Here is a 23,940-nt window from a genome sequence, read left to right as displayed (position 1 = left end):
TAGCTTCTGCCAATGAATGCCTACCACTCCAGAAGGCACTAAAATATATACTCACATGACCAGGGCAGCATGAATCCATGGACTGAATACTTATTGGAACCTGCATGTGCAATATAACTTACCAGTTGTTTAATCCACAATGAAATTCGACTATATAATACCACGTACAAAGAAAATTCACTAAAATCAAGACCATGCTAAGCTTCAAAGTGATAAAATACAAGAGTTGAGCCTGAAAGTCCAAGATTCCTTATTCATGTACATTACATTTTTTTTCAAAGATTCATTTTTTTCTATCTGTACATTGCTCACTTTTAATTCTTGCATCTTAAAAGAATCAGAAACAAATCTGTATGCACCTATAAAGAACTCTTTTATGACTTTAAAAAAATGTGAAAAGGAAGGCTAGTATTTTTTTTAGTACTCTTAACACAATTTTAGGCCTATAAGTTAAGTTGAAGTATGAAAGGCTTATTCCTTTAAAAAACTTTTAACAATGAAAAAATGTGGCTTGAAACTGGCCTGACATTTCCTAGTCCTGGCTGGGATTTGCCTGTGCACACTGATTTGATGGAGATTGCTTCCACGTTATTTGTGGAAGTATCCATGCTGCTTCCACTCTCAGGAATGCTTTATTTCGTTACTTCCTTAACTCTACTTCCTTCTCATCCTGTGAGAACGAGTTCAAATAATGGAGTCGACATAGTCTTCCCATTCCCGTCCTGGAAGCAATCTCTCCAGCCGAATTTCCACAGAACTTGATTTGTACTTTCTTACATTTCATTTTCCGTATTATATTAAGAGTACCCTTTCTACTAGAATTCAGTGTAATTTCAGGCAGGATGGGTGCCTATTTTACCTTAATTTAATCAGAGTGCCAGTTGAAGGCATTACACAGAAAAGCTTCATATTGAATAAAATATCTTCTCTTCCCCTCTTCTGCTGACTTTATATCAGGCTCACGATCACTTCCTCTAGCAAGTTATTTCCTCATTAATCCTGCCTCCTTCCCAGGTTTTTTTTTTTTTAATTTTGCATCCACTTAGCAAATTTTTCATCAGTTGCACGTTGTGCAATCATTAGGACTCATTTACTTTATGTTGCTTGTTCGTTTTTCTTTTTTTGTTTTTGTTTTTCTCAAGCAGTTTCAAGGGTGTATCTTTGAGATCCTCAACAAGATGATATTCCTATTGGCAGGAACCATGTTTTGCTATTTCTTTGAAATCTTCCTGCCCTAACTCCTCACCCTTCAGTGCTCTACCCATTCTCATTCCCTCACCCAATGGCTCTAAGCCAGGGGTTGGTAAACTAAGGCCTGCAGGCCAAATGAGGCTCTCTGCCTGTTTTTACATGGCCTGTGGATCAAGAATGGTGTGTAGATTTTTAAATGGTTAAGAAATCAAAGGAAGAATATTTTTTGAAATGTAAAAAATGATATGAAATTTAATCTCAGTGTCCATAAATAAAGCTTTATTAGAGCCCAGACACATCCCTCATGTGTGTACAGTTGCTTTCATACTGTAATGGCCGACTTTGACCAGTTTAGACAGAAATCTTACAGGCTTGCAAAGCCTGAAACATTAACTACTTGGCTCTTCACAGAAAGTTTGCCAACCCCTGCCCTAAACATTTGCTGACAGATTGGTTTTGTGATCTGGTTATCTTCTTTAGAACTCTCTAACCTTTAGCTTTTAGATGTTAAAAAAAGTTTTGGCTGAGGTTTTACTCTGAGAGGAAACAGAAGGTTTTTAGAGTCTCCACATAAACAAATAGGCTATGCCCACCGGAGACACAACTAGAAATATGTTTGTATATATATCAACCTGTAGAATTTCTCTGATTTGGGTCTCTTTTGAGACTTCCAACACCTGTTGATGCTTCCAAGGGATGTACAATAAACACTTTTTGGAAATGTAAAGCAACTTCGGAATGGTGACTACAACTTTCAGTAAAATTTTAATTTTGCATAATGACATTGTCTTTTGTAAATCTGAGGTCAATACCGAGGCAAGTTCCATAAGATCACAGAGTAACAGATGAACAGAACCGAAGAACATAACCAACTGAGATAATTTATGGAAGAAGGGGTCATCCATCTGAGCTCTTTGCATAAAAGTCCACTAAAATGTCTATGAAACTGCTAAACAGAAAAAAACAATGCACCAATAAGGACCTGAACTTTGGCCAATATTTAGGATCAATTACAGACTTTTTAATATTTTTTTCCTCCTTTGAAAAAAAGACTGAGAGAGACAGCAACGAACTCCACACTAGGTGCTCCAAAAATTTCAGAGTTTATTCCCCATCTGTTTAGTTTACTAGACCTTACCTATAGGACGCTATGGTTTGGATTCAAAGTGCCCAGAAGAGAAATAACCATAGCCTGGTGACTGCATGTTCATTCAAATGACAGTAGTGAATCACTGTATAGGATAACAACAAAACAAAACAAAACAAAACAAAAACCCCATGACTCTAAAAAAAAAAAATATTCCTTTACCTTGTTCTTGCTTAATCCTCTCTCTTTCGGCATATCCCGCAGTCAGCATATTGATTCTGTTAAGCCACCTGTAAAAAACAAATGTTAAAATCAGTAATATTGCAACTTAATTTTTTTATATTTTACTTCTTAAACATATTTATTTTAAGAATAAAGACGATGTGGCATATATACAATGGAATATTGCTCAGCCATCAAAAAGAATGAAATCTTGCCATTTGCAACAACATGGGTGGATCTCTATAGAGAGTATTATGCTAAGTGAAATAAGTCAGGCAGAGAAAGACAAATATCATATGATTTCACTCATATGTGGAATTTAAGAAACAAACAAATGAAGGGAAAAAAAGAGAGAGACAAACCAAGGAACAGACCCCTAACTCTAGAAAACAATCTGATGGTAACCAGAGTGGAGGTACGTGAGGGGGGGGTGCCTGGTGAATGGGATTAGGAGTGCACTTGTCATGATGACCACTGAGTAATGTAAAGAATTGCTGAATCAGTACACTGTATACCTGAAACTAATAAGACGGTGTATTAACTAAACAGGAATTAAAATAAGAAACATTATTATTATTATTTTTAGAGAGGGAAGGGGTAGGGGCAGAAGGAGAAAGAGAGAGAGAATCTTAAGCAGACTTCAAGCCCAGCATGGAGCCCAATGCGGGGCTCGATCTCACAACCCTGAGGATCATGACCTGAGCCGAAACCAAGAGTTGGACGACTAACTGACTGAGCCAACCAGGAGCCCCCAATTACAAAACTTAATAAAAATATTTATTTTAAGATGTTTAAGAATATATGAGATAATTCTACATAAAAGATGTGTTCTTTGCTACTCTTGACACATGGAGTCTTCAATGAGCTCTAATTTGCTGTACTACAAATTGTTCCCACACTAAAGATGCTATTTTGATAGAAAAGTCTTAGGCAAACCTGTTCATATCTGTAATATAGAGGGTTTTAAGATGATCAGATCCCTATTAATTCTGTTGCTCCCAATTTAGAAGCACTCCAAATATCACTGCTGATTGGGTCTTCAGAGCAAATGCCCTTTTACAGTTACTTAATATCATACAATATATACTGATGAGGGAGAAAGTTATGGACCTTGCCTGTCAAAATAAATTTTACTATGAAATATTAGTTTTGATGAAGGTCATTTAAGTTTAGTGATCCAGGGGGAAACACATGTCAGGAGTACTTTGGAAGTTTGTCTCTAAGTACAAGGGTATTAGGTTGTCTAAAGACAAAATGAACAAACATAATTTTAACCTCTGTTCAGATCCTGAAAATTTATTTCCACGCACAACAGTAACCTAAAAATAAATCTTTCCTCTCTCAGTAGTGCTGCTATTGCCAGTGTAGGGGCCTGCATTGTTTCAATTTCCATCTTTTGTCCCACCAGATCTCTCCCTGTGTTCATTATTTCAGCTTACACTGCATCAGATTATCAAATCATAAAATCTTTAAATTAACCTGACACTTTCCCATTGGTCCATTCTGAGCTATGATCCATATACTTTCCCAACTCAGAAATTAAGGAAGAACCCCCCCCTTCCAAACTACCATAAATTTGGAAACCATAGTATAGTTAACATCATTAAACTGTGGAATAATCTGAGCAAGATATATTTTTAAGAAAAAATTGTGTTTGAGATATTTTTCTCCCAAGAGTTTATCTCCTGTGTCAGATGGAAGACGATGTGATTTGAAGTGAGTCATGTATTACAGCACTTATGTCCAGTGGTATTCACTGTGCAGCAGATTCTTAGAATATCTTGAAAAGGGAGGAAATATGTGTCTCTCACTGACAAAATCACATCCATGGAAATTTATGCTTTAATTTTAAGAATAAGTCACCTAAAGCTCAACTTTATTTTGATAATTACAATGTAGTTATCACCTCAAGTATTTTTGGGAAGTGAAGAAGGGACTGGAACAGAAAGGGAATAAAATAAAGTTTGATCAAATAAATTCAGTAGCATAGAGTACACTCACACACTCCAAAAAATTACAAATGATAAGAAGTCAACTTCATGATAAATAACCCTTCAAAAGGACTCTAATCACTAGTAAAAGGTCAAAATTAAAATTTAGTCTACAGGTCATCTGTAGTGAGTAAGGGGTTGAATTTGTACTGCAAGACAACTTTTAGCACTCTTGAGAAAGACTTGTCTGGTGCTTTTTGGGTGAAAATGATGATAATAGCACTATAGGAACATGTATTATTAGATTTTAATCTAGTACCTCATACTGACTATTTTAAAAAACATCAGTGAAATTTCATTTTGTCAGGAGTTTAAAGAACAATGAGGTCTTTATGAGATGAATCAGAAAACTAAAAAGAGGCTTCCTTGATTGTTCAGTTCAACAAATTTACTAAGTGCCTGCTATATGCTGAACAATGAGCTATGTTTTGGGGGCACAAAAATGAATAAGACATAATTCCTGCCTTCAGTGAGTTCCAGAATTGCTAAATGTCACAAGACAATTGAAAATTCGACTACTTTTAGGAAGAAAAATTCTGTTCATGATCAAAACTCTTTAGAAAGCGTGTGGCTTACTCAGGCCAGTGTGTGCATGCACAAAAGGCTGAACACCACACTGCTGTTGGTGCTGTCTTGGATAAACTTGTCCTTCAGACCGCAGCTTGAAGAGGCTGACCTATATACTTGTTGCAGTATAATTTGGTATTTATAGGCCATTATAAACAGCAGATATATATGCAGTAACGGAGTCAAGAAATATTTAATGAGAACCTATGTCTGCAAGGTCCTGTTCCAAGCACCAAGGACGTAGAGAGAAACAAAACCAAGCAAGCGTCTGCCTTCACAGAGCCTACATCTTAGTGAAGGCAACAGACAATAAATAGGGATACAAATAAACATATGTCAAGTTATTATCAAGTGCCATTTACAAAAATAGCTAGGTGAAAAATTAGAAAGTCAAAGGTGCTAGGAATGGGGGGAGGCTATTTTAAGAAAAACCGGTTAGGGATACAAGCATTGAATTTAATGATGGGGAAGTGCTTTAATATTAGGTCTACATTCAGCACCTTACTGTACCACTCATTTTTTTTTAAAGATTTTATTTATTTGACAGAGAGAGACACAGCGAGAGAGGGAACACAAGCAGGGGGAGGGGGAGTGGGAGAGGGAGAAGCAGGCTTCCCTCTGAGCAGGGAGACCGATGCGGGGCTCGATCCCAGGACCCTGGGATCATGACCTGAGCCGAAGGCAGACGCTTAACGACTGAGCCACCCAGGCGCCCCAACACTAATGTTTTAAAACAAGATAATATAGGTATGGGGATATTGAGCCTAAAGGAAACATTCCCATGAAGTTGTCAAGTGTTCAGAGAATAATGTATTGAGCAGAAAAAAAATGAGTAAGAACTATGGGAGTAATGTACAAAAAATAATTACCAAAGAGAAATGGGTGAATCCTCACAATTGTAAGGACATATGTGCTGACATGATACGGAATATAGAGGCCAAATGAATTCAGTAAATAAGTTTCAGAATACTTGAGAAACACGATATTTTGTTTTCTTCCCACAGATTTCACAAAGACTGGCAATTTTTTTTTTCATGTTTCAGTGCTCATTTCTGAGGAGGAAACAGATGGATGGTGGTGGGGGCCTCAAAAAGTGTTTTTGCAAATTACCTCACAATCACACTTACAGCTGCTCAGAAAATAGAAGGTGAGATTTTAATATTCCATGTGTATATATATGTATATATACATACCTTTGGGTATGTGTATATGTATGTATAGATGGGTATATGTAAATTTGGGTATATGTATGAGTGTGTGTTTCTCGGTATACACACATGCAGATATTTTATACAAGAAAATTAAATTTAAGGAGTGCTTTTTCATTTCAATTACTAGGTCCTGTCAAAACTCACACTATATTTTTAAAATACATATGCTAGTGCTTTGGAAATTAAGAAATAACCAGATAAAGCTTATATTTATATTATAATTAGCATAACTATGATATTATAAATATAAAATCTCTTGAAGACTTAGGTACATTCCTTTAAAAGATTATATATGGAATGAACCAACACCCAGATTATCTTGCTGTTATGTAACGATCAGGCTAGTGAACAAAATTGTTGGGGGGCATCTCTCCCACCACTAATCCTCTGTTTATTTCCAGCACTGGCACTCCTCCTATTAACAAGTAATTTCTAAAAACTTGCCTATTCAAATTACACATTGGGAATATGATTATAAAAAAAGAAAAAGCAATAAAAGTCCATTATACTTAAATTTTTAAAAAGATTCAGTATTTCAGGACAACATAATTCTGAAGGTTATAGCATACCATAACAAGGCTCACATAAAACAGCATTCTTAAATGTATGATGTGGAGATAACATATTTGATCTCATCCATTTTTTTTCCTTTGATTCATCACTTAGAAAAAACAAAATGAAACACATGGATTTGGTTTAGTTTCTTCTATGAGATCCTGAACCAGATACATCCATAGGAGTATTAGGGAAGAATAGTGACATGACACACTTTTGAAGTTATTGCTAACACAAGGCAGGGAGTGGAGACCAGGAACGGTTTTATAGTTCATAAAAAGGCATTTTCTATACCTAAAAAGACCCTGATTAACATGTTCTGTGAGTAATTAAGTTATGCTAATTCTTAGATAGAGGTGATTGTGTTCTAGTGTATCCATCTTGTAAGATGGGATAATGCTCATTTTTACCACTAATTCTGTTTGGTCATGATGTAAACATTTCATATTCATCCCAAGGGCACTGAGTTCAACATGCAATAAAATAGATAGTGAGTAACTAGAACAGTAGAATTATAAAATTATTAAAACACAAAATAGAGCATTACAACCTACCCCCTCACCCCATGAGCATGTGAATGAACATTTTCATTTTGAGAACAAATTAAGGAGAAAAGGCTCTCCAAATTCTAATTGCCTAGTGTGAAATTTCAAGGATGGTAACATAAATCAAAAGAAGATTATGGGAAGTACAAGAAAGACTCAGTTCCCTTATTAATAATAACATATATTTTAAAAAGATTTTATTTATTTATTTATTTGACAGAAAGAGAGAGGGAACACAAGCTGGGGAGAGGGAGAGGGAGAAGCAGGCTTCCCGCCCAGCAGGGAGCCTGATGCGGGGCTCAATACCAGGACCCTGGGATCATGACCTGAGCCGAAGGCAGACGCTTAGCCCATTGAGCCACCCAGGCATCCCAATAATAACATATTTTATCAAGTGTTTTGAACACTTGTTTGCCATTTCCTTGTATTCATTTCCTTGCTTTGGACAAACCGTGCCTTTACTCCCACGTGTCAAAAAACCAAGATTATCTATAAAAGCATATCAAGTGTTCATTTAGTGTGCTCAAGCACATTTATAAAGTTGCACCATTTTGTGCCTAAAAATATCTGGATACTGGGGCGCCTGGGTGGCTCAGTCAGTTAAGTGTCCGAGTGTTGGTTTCAGCTCAGGTCATGATCTCAGGGTGGTGAGACTGAGCCCCGCGTGGTGCTCCGCACTCAGTGCAGAGTCTGCCTCAGACTTTCCCTCTCCCTCTCCCTCTGCACCGCCCCCCTGCCACTCTTGCTCCCTCTGTCTCTCAAATAAATAAATAAATCTTTAAAAAAATATCTGGATACTAAATTTTTTGGAGACACACAAAGAAAGGTAAATGGGCTAAGAGTCCAAAGTATATAAAAGGCATATATATTGCCAGCAAACACTTAGACAGCACTTACAATTGAACAGGGACTGTTCTAAGCCCTTTATGTGTGCTCATTTGCTCCTCACAATAGTCCCCTGGGTGGAGATGGTTATTATGTCCATCTTTTTCTTAAGATTTTATTTATTTATTTGAGAGAGAGAGAGAATGAGAGACAGAGAGCATGAGAGGGAGGAGGGTCAGAGGGAGAAGCAGACTCCCGATGCGGGAGCAGGGAGCCCGATGCGGGACTCGATCCCAGGACTCCAGGATCATGACCCGAGCCGAAGGCAGTCGCCCAACCAACTGAGCCGCCCAGGCGCCCTTTGTCCATCTTTTTCAAGGGGCCAATACCTGGCATAAACTGGTCCAGGTCTATAGCCAAGGTCACACAGCTAGTAAGCACGACAGCTGGGATTTGGACAGTCTGGTTCTAAAGTCTATGCTCTTTTTTTTTTTTTAAGATTTTATTTATTTATTTGACAGAGACAGAGACAGTGAGAGCAGGAACACAGCAGGGGGAGTGGGAGAGGGAGAAGCAGGCTTCCCGTTGAGCAGGGAGCCCGATGTGGGGCTTGATCCCAAGACTCTGGGATCACGACCCGAGCCGAAGGCAGCCGCTTAACGACTGAGCCACCCAGGCACCCCTAAAGTCTATGCTCTTAATCACTACGCTATGCTGCCTCTCCCTAACTGTTGGCAAGTTATATAGGTCATATGCAAGACCTGTGGAAGACCTGTGAAAAGAAAAAATCTGAATCTTAAATCTAGTTTCTCTGAATCTAGAAACGAGAGGGGAAAGGAAGGAAAAGGAAGAAAGCATCAAATTAATAAAAGCTAAAGTGGAAACCTGGAGCAGAATGTTGTAGATGATGGGAATATATATATATATATAATATGTATATGTAAAATATATATATATATTTCTCCCTCCCTCCCAGCAGCCCCAAGTAACCATGTAGCCATCCAATCATTTGGCAGTATAATCTTTTCCACTGATAGAAGAAAGATGACAAAAAGCAATACTAACTTTGCTTAGAACTGAATAATTGAGATGGATGTTGTGCCATAAATACTCAGCACTTGGAAAAGTTAGTTTTTTGGGGGGTGATTATCTTTTCCCCCAACCTGGAAATAAGTTTGAAGACACATTCTTGAAATGGACTTAAAAAAATTTTTTTTTACAGTGGATTTTTTTTTTTGTCTATATATGGATTCAGGCACATTTTTGGTAAACTTGATAAACAGTCAACAAGTTCATTTTGATCTTTAAAATGCTGTTCTCTGAAATTAGCTAAGGCTAGATGCAGCTATGCCTGAGTCCATTTTATTTAAACTGATCGGTCACAGTGACATTATTCTCTAACATTAATGTGGAAAGTTTAGAATTCTAAGCCTAACTGACTTTCTAAGTGCTTTGAAATTTAAGTAACATTTTACCTGTTCATATCATCAAGATGCTCAGCAGCAAAATAAAAGCTTTTGATTTTAGGATGACAGGCTTTGAATGCACTGCAAAAGGAAACAAAGTACACTTATTTTATTTCAAATTGGGAAACAAGTTAGAACCAAATAATTTTTATGGGTAAAATTACCTCAACATCTAACCTGAGTTCATATATATAATGCTTCTGCCATGATGACAGAAATCACTAAAAGATTCAATTTTCTGCCCACAAAACTGCTTTCTTATTATCTCAATTTGAAAGCATTAGACAAGCAACCTATAATTTAAAAGCTAGAAATTAAAAAAAAAAACTTCCTTTCTCTCCCTCTCCCCAGATAAAATCAACTTACTATTTCTTGCGGCATTCACTGGCTCTATCAATTTTAAATTCAGGCAGACTGATGAATCCTTCTGCTTTTTCATCCTGAAGAGGCAACAGTCTTATTTAGGGTATTATACATAAAGGGTTGAAGCTGATAATACTATATAACTATGCCTTAAAAATTTATATAATAAATCTTTTCATTTAATTTCTTAAATTTGACATTTTAGAGATTAGAGTTCCACTCTTATTTGTTATATTCCATTAAACTGAAGATATACTTTGAACATTTAGAGTACTACAAATTTATACACAGAAATTTTGAAAACTCCTTATATTAGAATGAAGATAGAAAATTCTTTAAATTGTCAAAGTGAAACATGTTTTATAAGTAATTTTCTCACCAGAATGTACATATACTTCCATAACATATAAAATAGCTTCAGTCCACATTCACCATTCATAATTTTCTATAATTTTTAATGTTCAGATGTAAAATACATTGAAGTTTATAATTCAATTCCTTTTCTGCCTCCAAAAAAGTCTTTCATCAAACCTGAATTAAATATGCTGTGTGATGAAAAAATGTTCATCATCATTAGCCATCAGGGATATTCAAACCAAAACCACATTGAGATACCACCTTATACCAGTTAGAATGGCAAAAATTGACAAGGCAAGAAACAACAAATATTGGAGAGGTTGTGGAGAAGGGGGAACCCTCTTACACTGTTGGTGGGAATGCAAGTTGGTACAGCCACTTTGGAAAACAGTGTGGAGGTTCCTCAAAAAATTAAAAATAGAGCTACCCTTTGGCCCAGGAATTGCACTCCTGGGTATTTACTACAAAGACACAGATGTAGTGAAAAGAAGGGCCATATGCACCCCAATGTTCGTAGCAGCAATGTCTGCAATAGCCAAACTGTGGAAAGAGCCGAGATGCCCTTCAACAGACGAATGGATAAAGATGTGGTCCATATATACAATGGAGTATTACTCAGCCATCAGAAAGGATGAATACCCAACTTTTACATCAACATGGATGGGACTGGAGGAGATTATGCTAAGTGAAATAAGTCAAGCAGAGAAAGTCAATTATCATATGGTTTCACTTATTTGTGGAACATAGGAAATAGCATGGAGGACATTAGGGGAAGGAAGGGAAAAATGAAGGGTGGGAATCGGAGGGAGAGATGAACCATGAGAGAATATGGACTCTGAGAAACAAACTGAGGGTTTTAGAGGGGAGGGGGGTGAGGGGTTGGGCTAGCCCAGTGATGGGTATTAAGGAGGTCACGTACTGCATGGAGCACTGGGTGTTATACGCAAACAATGAATCATGGAACACTACATCAAAAACAAATGATGTAATGTATGGTGATTAACATAATAAAATTAAAAAATAAATATGCTGTGTATTCAAGATTTTATAAATGAAATAAGTTAATTTGATCTTCAAATATCTACCTTGCTATGAATGCTATATATATAAAAGTCATTTTCTACTTGGACATTTGAATGAAATCCATAAAATCTTCGTCTCTCTAATGTGGCAAGGAAAAACAAGATAGGAGAATTACCCAAAATGTTATGTTAGATATAAGTTATTCCAACTAGGCTAAGACTACCTTTGGCTAAATCCTTTCATTGTTGTTGTCCCTTTCATGGTCATGACCAAGCTCCTCAGACTTTTACTCCCCCAAACTTTGATCTGTGCTGTTACTAGTTCATGGCTCCTTACATATCAAGTTCAAGTGAGATTACACCCCCATCTGCTATCTTAAGGAAAAAAAAATACAGATTCTCAATTCTTTCAGTATGTATGTATAAATGTAAAACTTAATAAAAATCTGATTATTACTGATAGTGACTGAAATGTGTGTTATAAAAAAGAGAGTATTATAACTTTTTCAATATTTTTCAATATGTATTTTTTTTCTTCCAACTTTGGGGTAAACACAATAGTTTCAAGTCTCTTCTTCAACTTTGACGTCTGCTATATCAACCTTGATGTCTTTAACTTAAAAATTCTAAATTTTAAACAATTTAAAATATTTTGGGGGTAGATATGATCTTCCTATAATGATGTGATGAGGGATTTTTACATTTCTCCTAAAAAATCACACTGTTATTCTTATAATATATACTATGGAATTATTCATTCACTTCTCACAAGGCTAACACAGTAACAACTCCGAAACTTAGCTACTGTTCAATAAAAAAGGGTCTCAGTTTTTTATCTCTTACATTTTGAAAGATAGAATATTATATAGCATACAGCAGACAAATCTACAAGTGAACTTAAAGAGAAACGAAGACTATATTTTGATACTCTTTGGTTGGCATATAAAAAGTATTTGATATATGTTAAATGAAAATATTGGTAAAATTGTTTTTTATATCTAAAATAAGATATACTTAGTGAAACAGAAGACTTTTTAGGTAATTGTGTGATTGGCACAAATAATATCAAAAGTGCAGAAAATAACCAAATCCTTCTATAGGCATTTATATTAAATAGCAAAATGTTACTTTAAGATTTTACAAATGAAATGAGGTCAATTTGAAAAATATTACTAACAGCATATTACTGAGTACTGAGTGTATGCCAGCCATTGTTCTAAGTGGGCTTTACATGAACTGATTCATTTCATCCATACGATAGCCCAGTGAGCTAGGTACTATTATTACTCCCCCTTTTAGCAAATGAGGAAACTGATGCTTAGTAACTCAGATGGGTTAAGTCTATTCTCTTAACCATAACAAACATAACTTCTCTATACATTTTATGTTATAATAATAAGCATAATTATGTTGTTAAATTATGTTTCAAAAATTAATCTTCAAATGCAAATTGATGAATGTCTTAACATGACAGTATTCCTGTAAGACTATTTAGCCAGCACACTATATTAAACCATGTCCATTTTTTGAGAAAACAAGTTAACAATAGAAATTATTGTAAAAAAATCTTAATAAGGTCAACTGATAGATGGGTATGGCAAAAGAATGAAAGTAAATGCAGAGTCAAAGAAATATCAATGTATACTCTTGTGGTAGGTTATGATATAACTACTCTGGATAAAGATCTGTTTACTGCAAATGAAGCAGGAAATCATAAGAACAATTTAAATATACTATATACACTCCCCTTCCCCCATCCCTCAAATGGGCCAAATGAAATGAATACTTGCAGATTTTCAAAACTAGTCTCCCAGTTCATGTATTCTTTAAGAAAAACAAATTCATGTGCTCTTAATTTACTTAAATTATTAAATAACTTCTTTCCCCCAAGAAAACAAAAAATTTTAAAACTTTGAGCAAAAGTGAGACACTTAAAAATCTATTTCAAATTCCATGTATAATCTTTCTAGTTAAGCTATTGCTGGAATTAGTTTTTTAATTTTGAATTAGATACACAGAATTTTATGTGTTGTGTTTTAGATATGTTGCCACATTTGAATAATTGAGACAACTATCTTTCCAGAACCCCAAAATACAATCATTTTAAGAAGGCAGATTAAAAAATAACTAGCGGGACTCTCCTGAATAAGGATTAAGGTGGTTATATGATTTTAAAATTTAAGTCCTCAAATGGTGATTCTTTGGGTTAAAGACCGAAAAATGGATGAGAAAACAAAACCCTTTGTCTTACCTCCTCATTAATATACCAATATAGGGATGCATCCTTTAGGACAAACCAGTATTTCTTCCATTTCTGTGAAAAATAACTCTTTGCATCTTTCTTTTTCCAAAGCCAACCTTCACAATCACCCCGGCCAAGATCTTTGCAAGAAATTCTTCTTTTGCTCTTGCCAGCTATAGGACCTAAAGATCATAGTAGGTAAAAATGCTCTTTAAATTTTACACAAGTGTGAAGGTAGAAGATTAATCTATAGCTCATAAAGATAAGTCTGGGTACTTAACCTTAAAAATTCTTATTTTTACACTGTACCAGAATAGAAAACTATGGAAATCTTTAATACTTTTCCCCCCACCTAAGTGACATGCAATGGAATCAGGAGTGTGTAATCCCAGTCTCAAAACCAGTCGAGACCATTTATTGTAAAAGGTACCCCTTCATCATAATTGACCTGAAAGAGAAGCTGGTCTTGGCAGTTCTTGCTAGGGGTTTGTGATCTTCCAAACCACAATGGGCTCAGGCAAGAGAGGATGCGTGAAGTATGCTGGTGATTATCACAGTGCAAACTAACAGCTATATATTTCATTTCATTTCATTTCATTTCATTTCATTTCATTTCATTTCACTTCCTTTTCTTACCTTTGTTTTTCTTCTTTGATTTGTGCTGCAGTGAAGACTGCTGAAATGTCTGAAATCAAAGGATGGGAAGAATGTTATTTGACACTCGGGGTGCCATCCGCAGTGCCAGAATGCTGCACAGAACTCTCAAGAGCTGAACAATGACTCTGAACCCAGGTCAGAGAAAGTACTTTCTTTTTCCAAAGACTCAAAACAAATTCATATAGATCATGTCACTTAACTTTCTAATCAACCATGAAGCGGGAGAGGATATTATCGTTGTCTTTCTTTTGTAGGCAGAGAAAGCAGAGCAGGAAGCACTGGTGAAACTCAGGACTCTTATATATATATACAGTTCTACTTTTTACCCCTTTTTTTTATGGGTTTATTGTGTTTTCCCAGGCAATATCTCATTTGTTTCTCACAAGGGCTTATGAAGTAGTCAGGCAAACAGGACTCTCACTTGTTACTTTGAAGTTCATTCCTTTCCATAAGCCACCAGCACTTGAATGAATATTTTCTTGTCATACCTACTTCTGTTACTAGGACTGGGAAGTAATCTTCGTGTAAGTCATGTTAGTACCTCATCTCCAATGATCTTTACTTCTCCTCTCCTCAGCTACCCATCCCCACAGCCAGGTTTGTTATCTTAAGCACACCCCGACCACTGCCTCTATTACTGACATTTTATGTAGCCCAATAGCTCCAACCCAGTCATTTTTAGAAAATCTTCACTGAGGCATCCAATTTGTCGGCCTTACCACCCTTCTGTGCCTTTTTTTTTTCTCACTTAGTTTTCATGAGACATCATTATAATCATTATATTGAACCATGCTCTCTCCATCATACTTGCCTAGCTAAACAACCTTCTCAGCTAAACCCGCCTGTCTGCTCTATGCTAAGTACCAGAAAAGCTTAATGTTTTAGGAGAAAAACCCGCAACTGTATTGACTGGTCTAGCTTTCAATGACTACAAATCACTGGTTCTAGTCAGACAGTCTACTAAGCTACATTGTTGTTCACGGGTATAATGAGGTTAATTATGTCCGCATGATTAGCTAGCTAACAGGGTACAGAGATAGCATGTGTAATTTCAATTCACAGATACTCCTTCAAAATAAATTTTAGGTAACAAACTCTTTGTCTTTAGAAGGGTATGCCTGTAAGGGGTAATTGGATTTTGCTTACATAAAATTCACTGGTCTTGGTTTTGTACAATACATTTGTATTCTGTGACATACTTTCTTATTTGGTATCTTTGTTCATAAAATAACATTCTACTTATACAGCAATTTTCTTGTTTTGTATATGGTTTACTTAATTCTCATGAATATGGTATTACAGACGGATACCAGTCCTAAAGATAAGGATCAGATAATTTGCTGATGTACAGCATAACCCAGAAATAATTACCTTTAAAGCAATAGAAACATGTCTGTATGTGGTGTGTGTGTGTTTACAAAACTTTGCAGGACACATGGCTACAGAAATTCATAATCAATTTTGGAGAGGAAACAAAAGATAAAACCTATTATGCTGTGTTGATTTTCTTGAGTGCTCTTTGTTTCAAAATAAGAGCTCAAATAATAACTCAGGCCAGTGTGCTCAAGTATGGGTAATTTACATAGTTATTTTCCCTAAATTGTTTGTCTGTAAAATTACTGATTTTTTTTTCCTTTCGTGTTTCCACAAGTACTCATTACAATCTTACAGTTCATTATTCTTAAAAATGACAAAGGTGGGGGTGGTTTACTTTTAGGGAGCTATATGTATAACAGACAACTTGAAAGAATTGAGTTATATAAGGTACCTCCTATGCCTTTTGCATGCTATTTCTTAGATCCGGGAGGTCTACTTTAAAATCTACACAAAAATATATTTTATGCTCTCCAGGCTTTCTTTTTAATAAAATTATCTTTTCTTTCCCCATAGATGTGTTTTTATACAGACTGTGATTGCAGAGTGTAATCAGTGCACATACTGTTGAAACTCAAGAACTCCTAGGCACGCAATATAGATTTATCCAACATTCAAAGAAGCAAAGCCATAGATGTCTTTTGTAAATATTAAAAATATTACAATGAAATTATCTTAAGAGATTTTATTATTTTTCTGTGTGACATGACATTTTCTAAAATAAAAAAATGAATTGAACTACAGTTGAGCCTTGAACAAGGTGGGGAGCTGGGGCACCAACCATATAACTTTTGACTCCCCCCAAAACTTAACTATTAATAGCCTACTGTTAAACAGCTTAACCTACTGTTGACCGGAAGTCTTACCGATAATGTGAACAGTTGATTAACTTATATTTTATATGTTTTATGTATTATGTACTATATACTTACAACAATACCTAACTTTTTCTTATTATTTTTCAGTATTTCTAGGTGATGTGGTTTGCCTGTGAGTTTTTTTTCAAATTGTCACAAATCTCTAAAAATTTTTCCAATATATTTATTGAAAAAAACCCACATATAAGTGGACCCATACAGTTCACATATAAGTGAATAACCCGTGTTGTTCAAGGGTCAACTGTATATGCTTTTTTTTTAATTATGTTATGTTAATCCCCATACATTACATCATTAGTTTTAGATGTAGTGTTCCATGATTCATTGTTTGTGCATAACACCCAGTGCTCCATGCAGAACGTGCCCTCTTTAATACCCATCACCAGGCTAACCCATCCCCCCACCCCCCTCCCCTCTAGAACCCTCAGTTTGTTTCTCAGAGTCCATAGTATATGCTTTTGAAAGTAATAGGGAAAGCAATGAAAATTACAGTTAAGGAAATAGGGCTCTAGAAGAGAATTAATACAGCAGGCTTCAGGCTGCTATCTCAGAGGGGCCTGCTTGCAAGGTTGGCCCTCAGCTACCATCTGGGAACTTGGCTGGTAAACAGTTCCCTATACTGACATGAGCTTCACTAAGCAACAAGACTGTTTTGCCCACCCAGGGACTAAACACCTGTTTTTCTTTGGGGAATCTAGAATTTTTGTAGTTGCTAGACAGAGGATGTCTCTATGACCAACCCAATAAAAGTCTTCGGTGCTGAGTCTTTAATGGGCTTCCCTGGGCAGAGACAATATACATGTGACTGCATTTTTGCTGCTTGGGTGAGAATGCACTCCACAGGATCTGTCACAAGGAGAAAGCATTGGAAGCCTGCACATAGATTTCTCCAGATCCCATAGGTGTCTTTTTTCCTTACTGCTTTGACTATACCTCCTTGCTGTGTCACTGTAGTAAATCTTAGCCGTGGGTAGAACTACATGCTGAGTCTTGTGAGTCTTTCTAGCGAATCACAGAACATTTGGGTGATCTTGGGGACCCCTGAAAAAGCCTCATATTCAAAAGAGTCCTTACAAACTTATATTAAAAATTGTTCATATGCATAAATAAGCTCCTGACAGTGAAGGTTTCCTCATGTCATCAGCGACGGGGTGATTAGGCACTCCTGATTTGCAAATTTATAATCCTGTGTAGTCTTTTCTAGTAGAACTGATGGAATTCTTCATTCTGAATGACAATCGGTATCACTTTTTTTTTCAGCTTCTAATGATATCATGAAAAATTTCACATAAGCAAGACACTAAGAACAGACCCATGACTATAATGGCTAACACAGCAGATCATAGAAGGTGCTATGACTGAAAAAAAAAAGAGAGGCCTGGAATCTTTGCTTTCATGATGATGAATACTTTTCTCATGACAGTGGAAATTTACAATATATTTTATTTTTGTATTTTTCTTATTAGTTTCAGATCATCCTTCTTCCAGGTTCATGTTCAAGTATATCCTTTAGAAGTTCTTTCATAACAGTCTGTGAGTAGCAAACTCTTCTAGATTTTTACATTTGAAAATATAAAAATCCTTCACTCTCGAATAATAGCCTAGCTGGGCATAGAATACTGAGTTGAAAATCATTTTCCCTCAGCAATTTGAATATATTACTTTATTTTCTTTTGGCATTTATTGCTACTCTGAAGACATCTGTGGCTACTCTGTCATTTGTCACAAGTTGTCTTTAGTCTCTCGGTAGCTTTTAAAATATTTTTCTCTATATCCCTGATATTCTGCAATTGTATAAGTTATAATTTCTTTTAAATAATCCTATTTCACATTCATTGTGTTGTCCTTGAAGGTATTATTGCTTTAATTCTGAACATTCTCAGGCATTATGTTTTCAAATGGTCTTTAGCAGTCTCTTTTTTTCCCTCTAGACATATGTTGACACCTCTTAATTTATCAACCATATATTTTTCATATTTTTTATACTTTCATATTTCTGCAACATTTTTTAGGTAAATTCATTCTGATGTCTTCTCATTTCCTAATTCTCTCTCTTATTGCATCCAGTTTTAGGTTTATCCTATTTGTAGAGTGTTTATTTCACTGACTATATTTTACATATCCAGGATGTTTAGTTGGTATTGGCTCTTTTGACTATGCACTGTTCTTAATCATCCTGTTGTTATTTCAAAATTCATTTTAAGTGCTTTTGTGGATTTTCCATCATTTGTATTTACTAAGGAAAGAATCACCCAAGTACAAGTCAGAGCTCTGGTCAGTGGCTGTTTTTTATTCAACCTCCTTACTCATGGGCAAGGAAGCTCTGCTTGCTCTCCCAGTTGGTTTCACTCAGTGAAGTCAATCCTCAGTTTCCTGACATGGCTGCAGGTCATTTGTTCCCTGATACCCATTATAACGGACTCCCAGCCATCTTTATCTCTTTCTGGACTCAGAGCCGACCAGCTATGTGGCTTTAGTTCCCATTTAACACTGAGCAATTTTGTTCTTTTTTCTCGTCCTTGGAGACTAGATCTTGCTTTTGACCCTGATCATTACCTTTTATGTGTTTGGAGTAGGGTGAGTGTGTGAGTGTCTGTGTATGTGTGTGTGAGTGTGTATGTGTATTTAAAGCATAAGCTCATGATGCTTATTGACCACCAAAAATAGATTCCCTTTGTAAGCATTTGTGAAGATTAACTGCCTTGAAAATGTATTTTTACCTTATTTCCTAAATTATCATTTAATAAAATCTTTTTTTAAAAGATTTATTTAATTATACAGAGAGAGAGAGTGAGCACGAGCAGGGGGAAGGGCAGAGGGAGAGGGAGAGAAATCCTCAAGCAGACTCCCTGCTGAGTGAGGAGCATGACGTGGGGCTCGATCCCAGGACCCTGCAATCATGACCTGAGCTGAAACCAAGATGCTTAACCGACTGAGCCACCCAGGCGCCCCTCAGTGAAATCTTTTTAATGCCCTCACTAATACTTTCTGTTTACTGTAGTGAACATCTGGGCGAAAGTTCTTTGAACTTTCTCCCTAAGAAAATCTACAAACTCTGATCTTGGGTAATGTATGACTTCATATCGTTAGCTAGGACTTCTTGACTGAGCTGCAGGTTTCCTAACTCAATAGATTTTATGTGTACAAAACTGAGCTTATGATATCCACCACCCATCAACCAATCTGCTCCTCTCCTGTCTTCTGTCCCTTAGTAAATAGCAATTCCTTTCCCCCCACCCCCAGAGGAGTTCCCATCCAGAATCTTGAAGTCAACCTTAACTCCTTTCTTACATCCCACAGCCAGTCCACCAGCAAGCTATATCAGTTCTGTCTTCAATATATGTTTACAATATGACTTTTTCTTACTACCTCGACTAGTAGCACCCTGGTCTGAGCTACCATCATCCCTTACCTGGATTACTGAAGTATTTCCTCACTGTCCTCCGTGCCTCTGCTCTTATGTTATTTTTAAGAGAAGAGCCAGAGTGATCTCATTACAATATGATTTGAATCATGTCATTCCTCTACACAAAACTTTCAACTGGCTTCTCATCCCACTTTGAATGTGAATGCCGAAATCCTTGCAATGGCCTTGAAGGCCCTGTATGGCCTGGCCTCTTTGCCTCCTGCCCCTACCCTTGCTAACTTTGCTCCAGCCACACTTGCTGTAGCTACAGCATGCAAAGGCCCCTCTTAGGGCTTTTACTCTTGCTGTTCCCTTTGTCTGAGTTGGTCTTTGCTCAGATGTTGTTGTGGGTTACTCCCTTAACTTCTTCAGATCATAACTCAAATGCTTCCTTTTTAGTAAATTCTTCCCAGGCTTCCCTATCTAAAATTATTATTCTCATTGCCCTCAATACTTCCTGTTTCCCTTCCCTGCTTCATTTCTCTCCTTAGCACTCAGCATTTCTAAAAGTACTTATATTTCTTGTTTATTACCCAGCTTTCCCTCCGAATATAAATGGCATGAAAGAGGAATTCTATTTTATGCACTGTTTCATCTTCTGCCTAGAACAAGGCCTAGTACAGAGGAAGTGCTCAATAAATACTGGTTGAGTGAATGGAAATTGAGCAAACCATCAGCAAAGAGCATAGGATGTAGTCTTAATCAGATGACTGTTTTAACCTGAAGAAGTCTTTCAACAGGGGAAATAAACAAGCCAGGTATCTTTTCTCCAGTAAGCCACGCATAGGTCTGTTCTTTTGTAGGTCGTTTCTTTTGGTAGATAAGAAATATTTCTTTTTATCCACTCTCCTTTAGCATTACTCGCACTGAGACAATCTTAGTGCACTTAATAGTTTAAATTTGAATTCAAGACGTGGCTGGCAAAAGGACATTAAATCTGTGTCAAAAGATATATATGCAAATAATTGTATGATGAATTATGAATGGGTGTGTTGAAATCATAATTCTACCCATAAAAATAGAATGTGCTAAAATAAAAGGCCATTATGAAAGTATTGTTGATCCTCTACTTAACCATGGCGATGCATGCAATAGTATTCTGTTTGGCTATAAAAGATCCCCTTTTCAGACATTTGCCTGAAAAGACCATTTATCTTTCATTTTGTCCACAGATGTTCTGTTCAAACTCCATTCCCCCCACTTTTGGATGAGGAAGTGTGGGGGAGGGTAATTTGGGTCATTCTTATACTGAAACTTTCAGAAGCACTTATTTTAATTGTGGAAGAAAATGACAGTTTCTGTGTTACATTTTGAAAGCTCAGCTACTATTAAATTCTTCTCAAGTTGCAAATTGCCACACTTATGGAAAAATTTGCAATCAAAATACTCTCTTGTTGCAATATAGCAACTTCCTCTTACTGTAATTTTCTGCAAAGTCCCAACATTTCTGCACTGACTAGTCAAACCAATAGCTTATTTTCTTATACATAAGAAAAGAAGGTGCTTTGCAATTAGAAATACTTGGGATAAATGACAGCTACTTTCACATATTTAATTTTTAAATAAGTAAATGTCTTTGAGATTTAAATATTTTACAAAGAAAAGGATTTTGCCTTACTTTCTCATTATTGCCCGCTGGCAGAAAAAAAGGTCTAAATATGAGGAAGTGGGGTAAGATGCTAATGGGACTAAATATTAAATCAAGATCTCTTCCACTTACAAGAGATAAGCGCACAAGAAATGAACAAGTGTGCTGTTTGTGGTAGCCTTGTACATTCTGCTGCATGAGAGAGCAACTGTGAAGTGAGTGGGATGGGAATGAGACACTGCATGAACATGGGATCTCTGAGTATAGTGGGGTGAGTTTGCTCTGGATTCCGTCAATAAGGTTAACCTGACTTTATATTGACTGAAAATGCTTCCACAGGCACTCAAAAGTAAGTGTGCTTTTAAAAATAATAAGCATGCTAATAAATTAGCAATCAAAGAATAAAAAGGCAGTAATTGGGGGGTGGAATTTAGAGGTCAAATTCATTAGGTTGGGCAGAATCAATGTTTCATCAAAAGAATATCATACGTATCAGATTCTAAAGTAAGGAAGTGATTGAATCTTATGCAGGATCCCATAAGGTGCTTCCTCTTTTCCTATGGGGTGGTAAGGTAGGAAGGAGAGTGATTAGCGGTGAGTAGTTGAGAAGGGTAACTAGAATCACCACCCTTGGGGGGTGCCTGGGTGGGTGGCTCGTGAAGCATCTGCCTTCAGCTCAGGTCATGATCCCAGGGTCCTGGGATGGAGCCCCACATCAGGCACTCTGCTCAGCGGGGAGTCTGCTTGTCCCCTCTGCCCCTCCCCTGCTAGTGCTCTGTCTCCCCCTCTCTCTCTCAAATAAATCAATGAAATCTTAAAAAAAAAAAAAAAGAATCACCACCCTTGTGAAACAGGAACTGTCATTCTTGGGTCATAATAATGATCATTTACAGAGGGCTTCTGTGTCAGGCCTGGTATTAGGGAATTTACATCAGTTATTGACCTTAACCCTTACAATAAACCTCTAAAGTAGTTATCACTAACCCCATTTTAAAGAAGAGAAAATGGAGACACAGAATGTATAAATAGCTTGCTCAGGACCACACAGATATTGGCAGAGTTAAAATTCAATCCCAGGTCTGTCAATCGCAAAACCTGTTCTCTTAATCACTCTCTGCAATACTGCCTCCCAAGTAAGTATTCTGTAGTCATAGTAACAATGTGAGAGTAAAGAAAAACTGCTTGTGACACGAAGATTTCCACTTATGAAAACCTCTCATGACATGTGATATAAGTACATTGCTATGTGGAAAGAAAGGATTCTATAAAACAAAGATACTAAGGGTAACAGTTTATTATTAATGGAGATAATTCAAACTGGAAACATTTTATCAATTTTTAATTTTCATGCTTTTGTCAATTTTATTTTAATTAGCAAGTTATATTGCTCTGTGGATTAAAATAAAGATTTGTGGGGCGCCTGGGTGGCTCAGTCGTTAAGCATCTGCCTTCGGCTCAGGTCATGATCCCAGGGTCCTGGGATCGAGCCCCGTGTCGGGCTCCCTGCTCGGCGGGAAGCCTGCTTCTCCCTCCCCCCTCCCCCTGCTTGTGTTCCTGCTCTCTCTGTGTCTCTCTCTGTCAAATAAATAAAATCTTTAAAAAAAAAATAAAGATTTGCAAGGTTTTTCTTTTTTGGGGGGGTGACCATTAATCATAATATCTTCATGAGACGAGCTCTCATGTTAACATTTTAATTTTGCAAATTAGATAGAAACTAAGGTACAGAAAGGTAATAAGACCCAACCAAGTTAGACAAGGATGAGACTGCAATCACATTTTATTCAAACCTATTAACAGTGTTAATTGAACTCAGTGCAATTAAAAAACCCTATGTCAATACTGATGAAGGAATCAGTGATCCAAATAAGGCAAGCCTGCATCTCCACTAATTCTTTACACAGGAGAAATCTCTTGGAGCTGATTCATTGTGTTATGCAATTTTTCACCTGATACACTGCTGATTATTATGCAATGCCTTAAAATTACTTGGTTCACTTTTTCAGGATGTGGTTTCCAACTGCTGCATTAGTTTCTATGAAGGCAGAAGCCATCTGCTTTAGCTCACCAGGCTATACTCAGGTCATACCACAGGACCTGACATATAATTATCTGTTGAAAGCATGAATCAAACAGTTCCTGACCACCTATGTGTGCAGGACACTGAGGCTATGTGTTACGGCAACTCGTATGCAATCTGTCAGCACATCCTGTCCACTCTCCCTGCAAAACATATCCACAGTCCAACCCCTCCTGACCACTTCCATGTTAGAGCCCAGGGCTAAGCCACTATCATCTCTCACTGGAATCGACCAGATCCTATCTTGTCTCTCTGCTTCCACACTTACCTCAGCCCCTTCAGTTTATTCTCAACACACCGGCTGGAGTGACACACT

General features: G+C 36.7%; 1 protein-coding gene across 4 annotated transcripts in view; it reads right to left on the bottom strand.

Moving 5' to 3' along the window:
* The window catches only part of CNKSR2 (connector enhancer of kinase suppressor of Ras 2), a 274,247-nt gene that overhangs the window by 48,714 nt on the left and 201,593 nt on the right, over positions 1-23,940 (bottom strand). For all 4 annotated transcript variants that reach the window (XM_035000627.1, XM_035000611.1, XM_035000620.1 and 1 more), the window contains 5 exons: positions 14,281-14,329; positions 13,654-13,826; positions 10,027-10,100; positions 9,670-9,741; positions 2,501-2,568 (listed from right to left, as the gene is read on the bottom strand). In XM_035000627.1, coding sequence (XP_034856518.1) covers positions 2,501-2,568; positions 9,670-9,741; positions 10,027-10,100; positions 13,654-13,826; positions 14,281-14,329 — 436 coding nt within the window. The remainder of the gene's footprint in view (positions 1-2,500; positions 2,569-9,669; positions 9,742-10,026; positions 10,101-13,653; positions 13,827-14,280; positions 14,330-23,940) is intronic.

The sequence above is a fragment of the Mirounga leonina genome, unplaced genomic scaffold (genome assembly GCF_011800145.1).
Source record: "Mirounga leonina isolate KUSES-001 unplaced genomic scaffold, KU_Mleo_1.0 Mir_101595, whole genome shotgun sequence".
NCBI classification, from domain to species: domain Eukaryota; kingdom Metazoa; phylum Chordata; class Mammalia; order Carnivora; family Phocidae; genus Mirounga; species Mirounga leonina.
The sequence above is the reverse complement of the archived record's forward strand: the minus strand, read 5'-3'. Positions and strand labels throughout refer to the sequence as shown.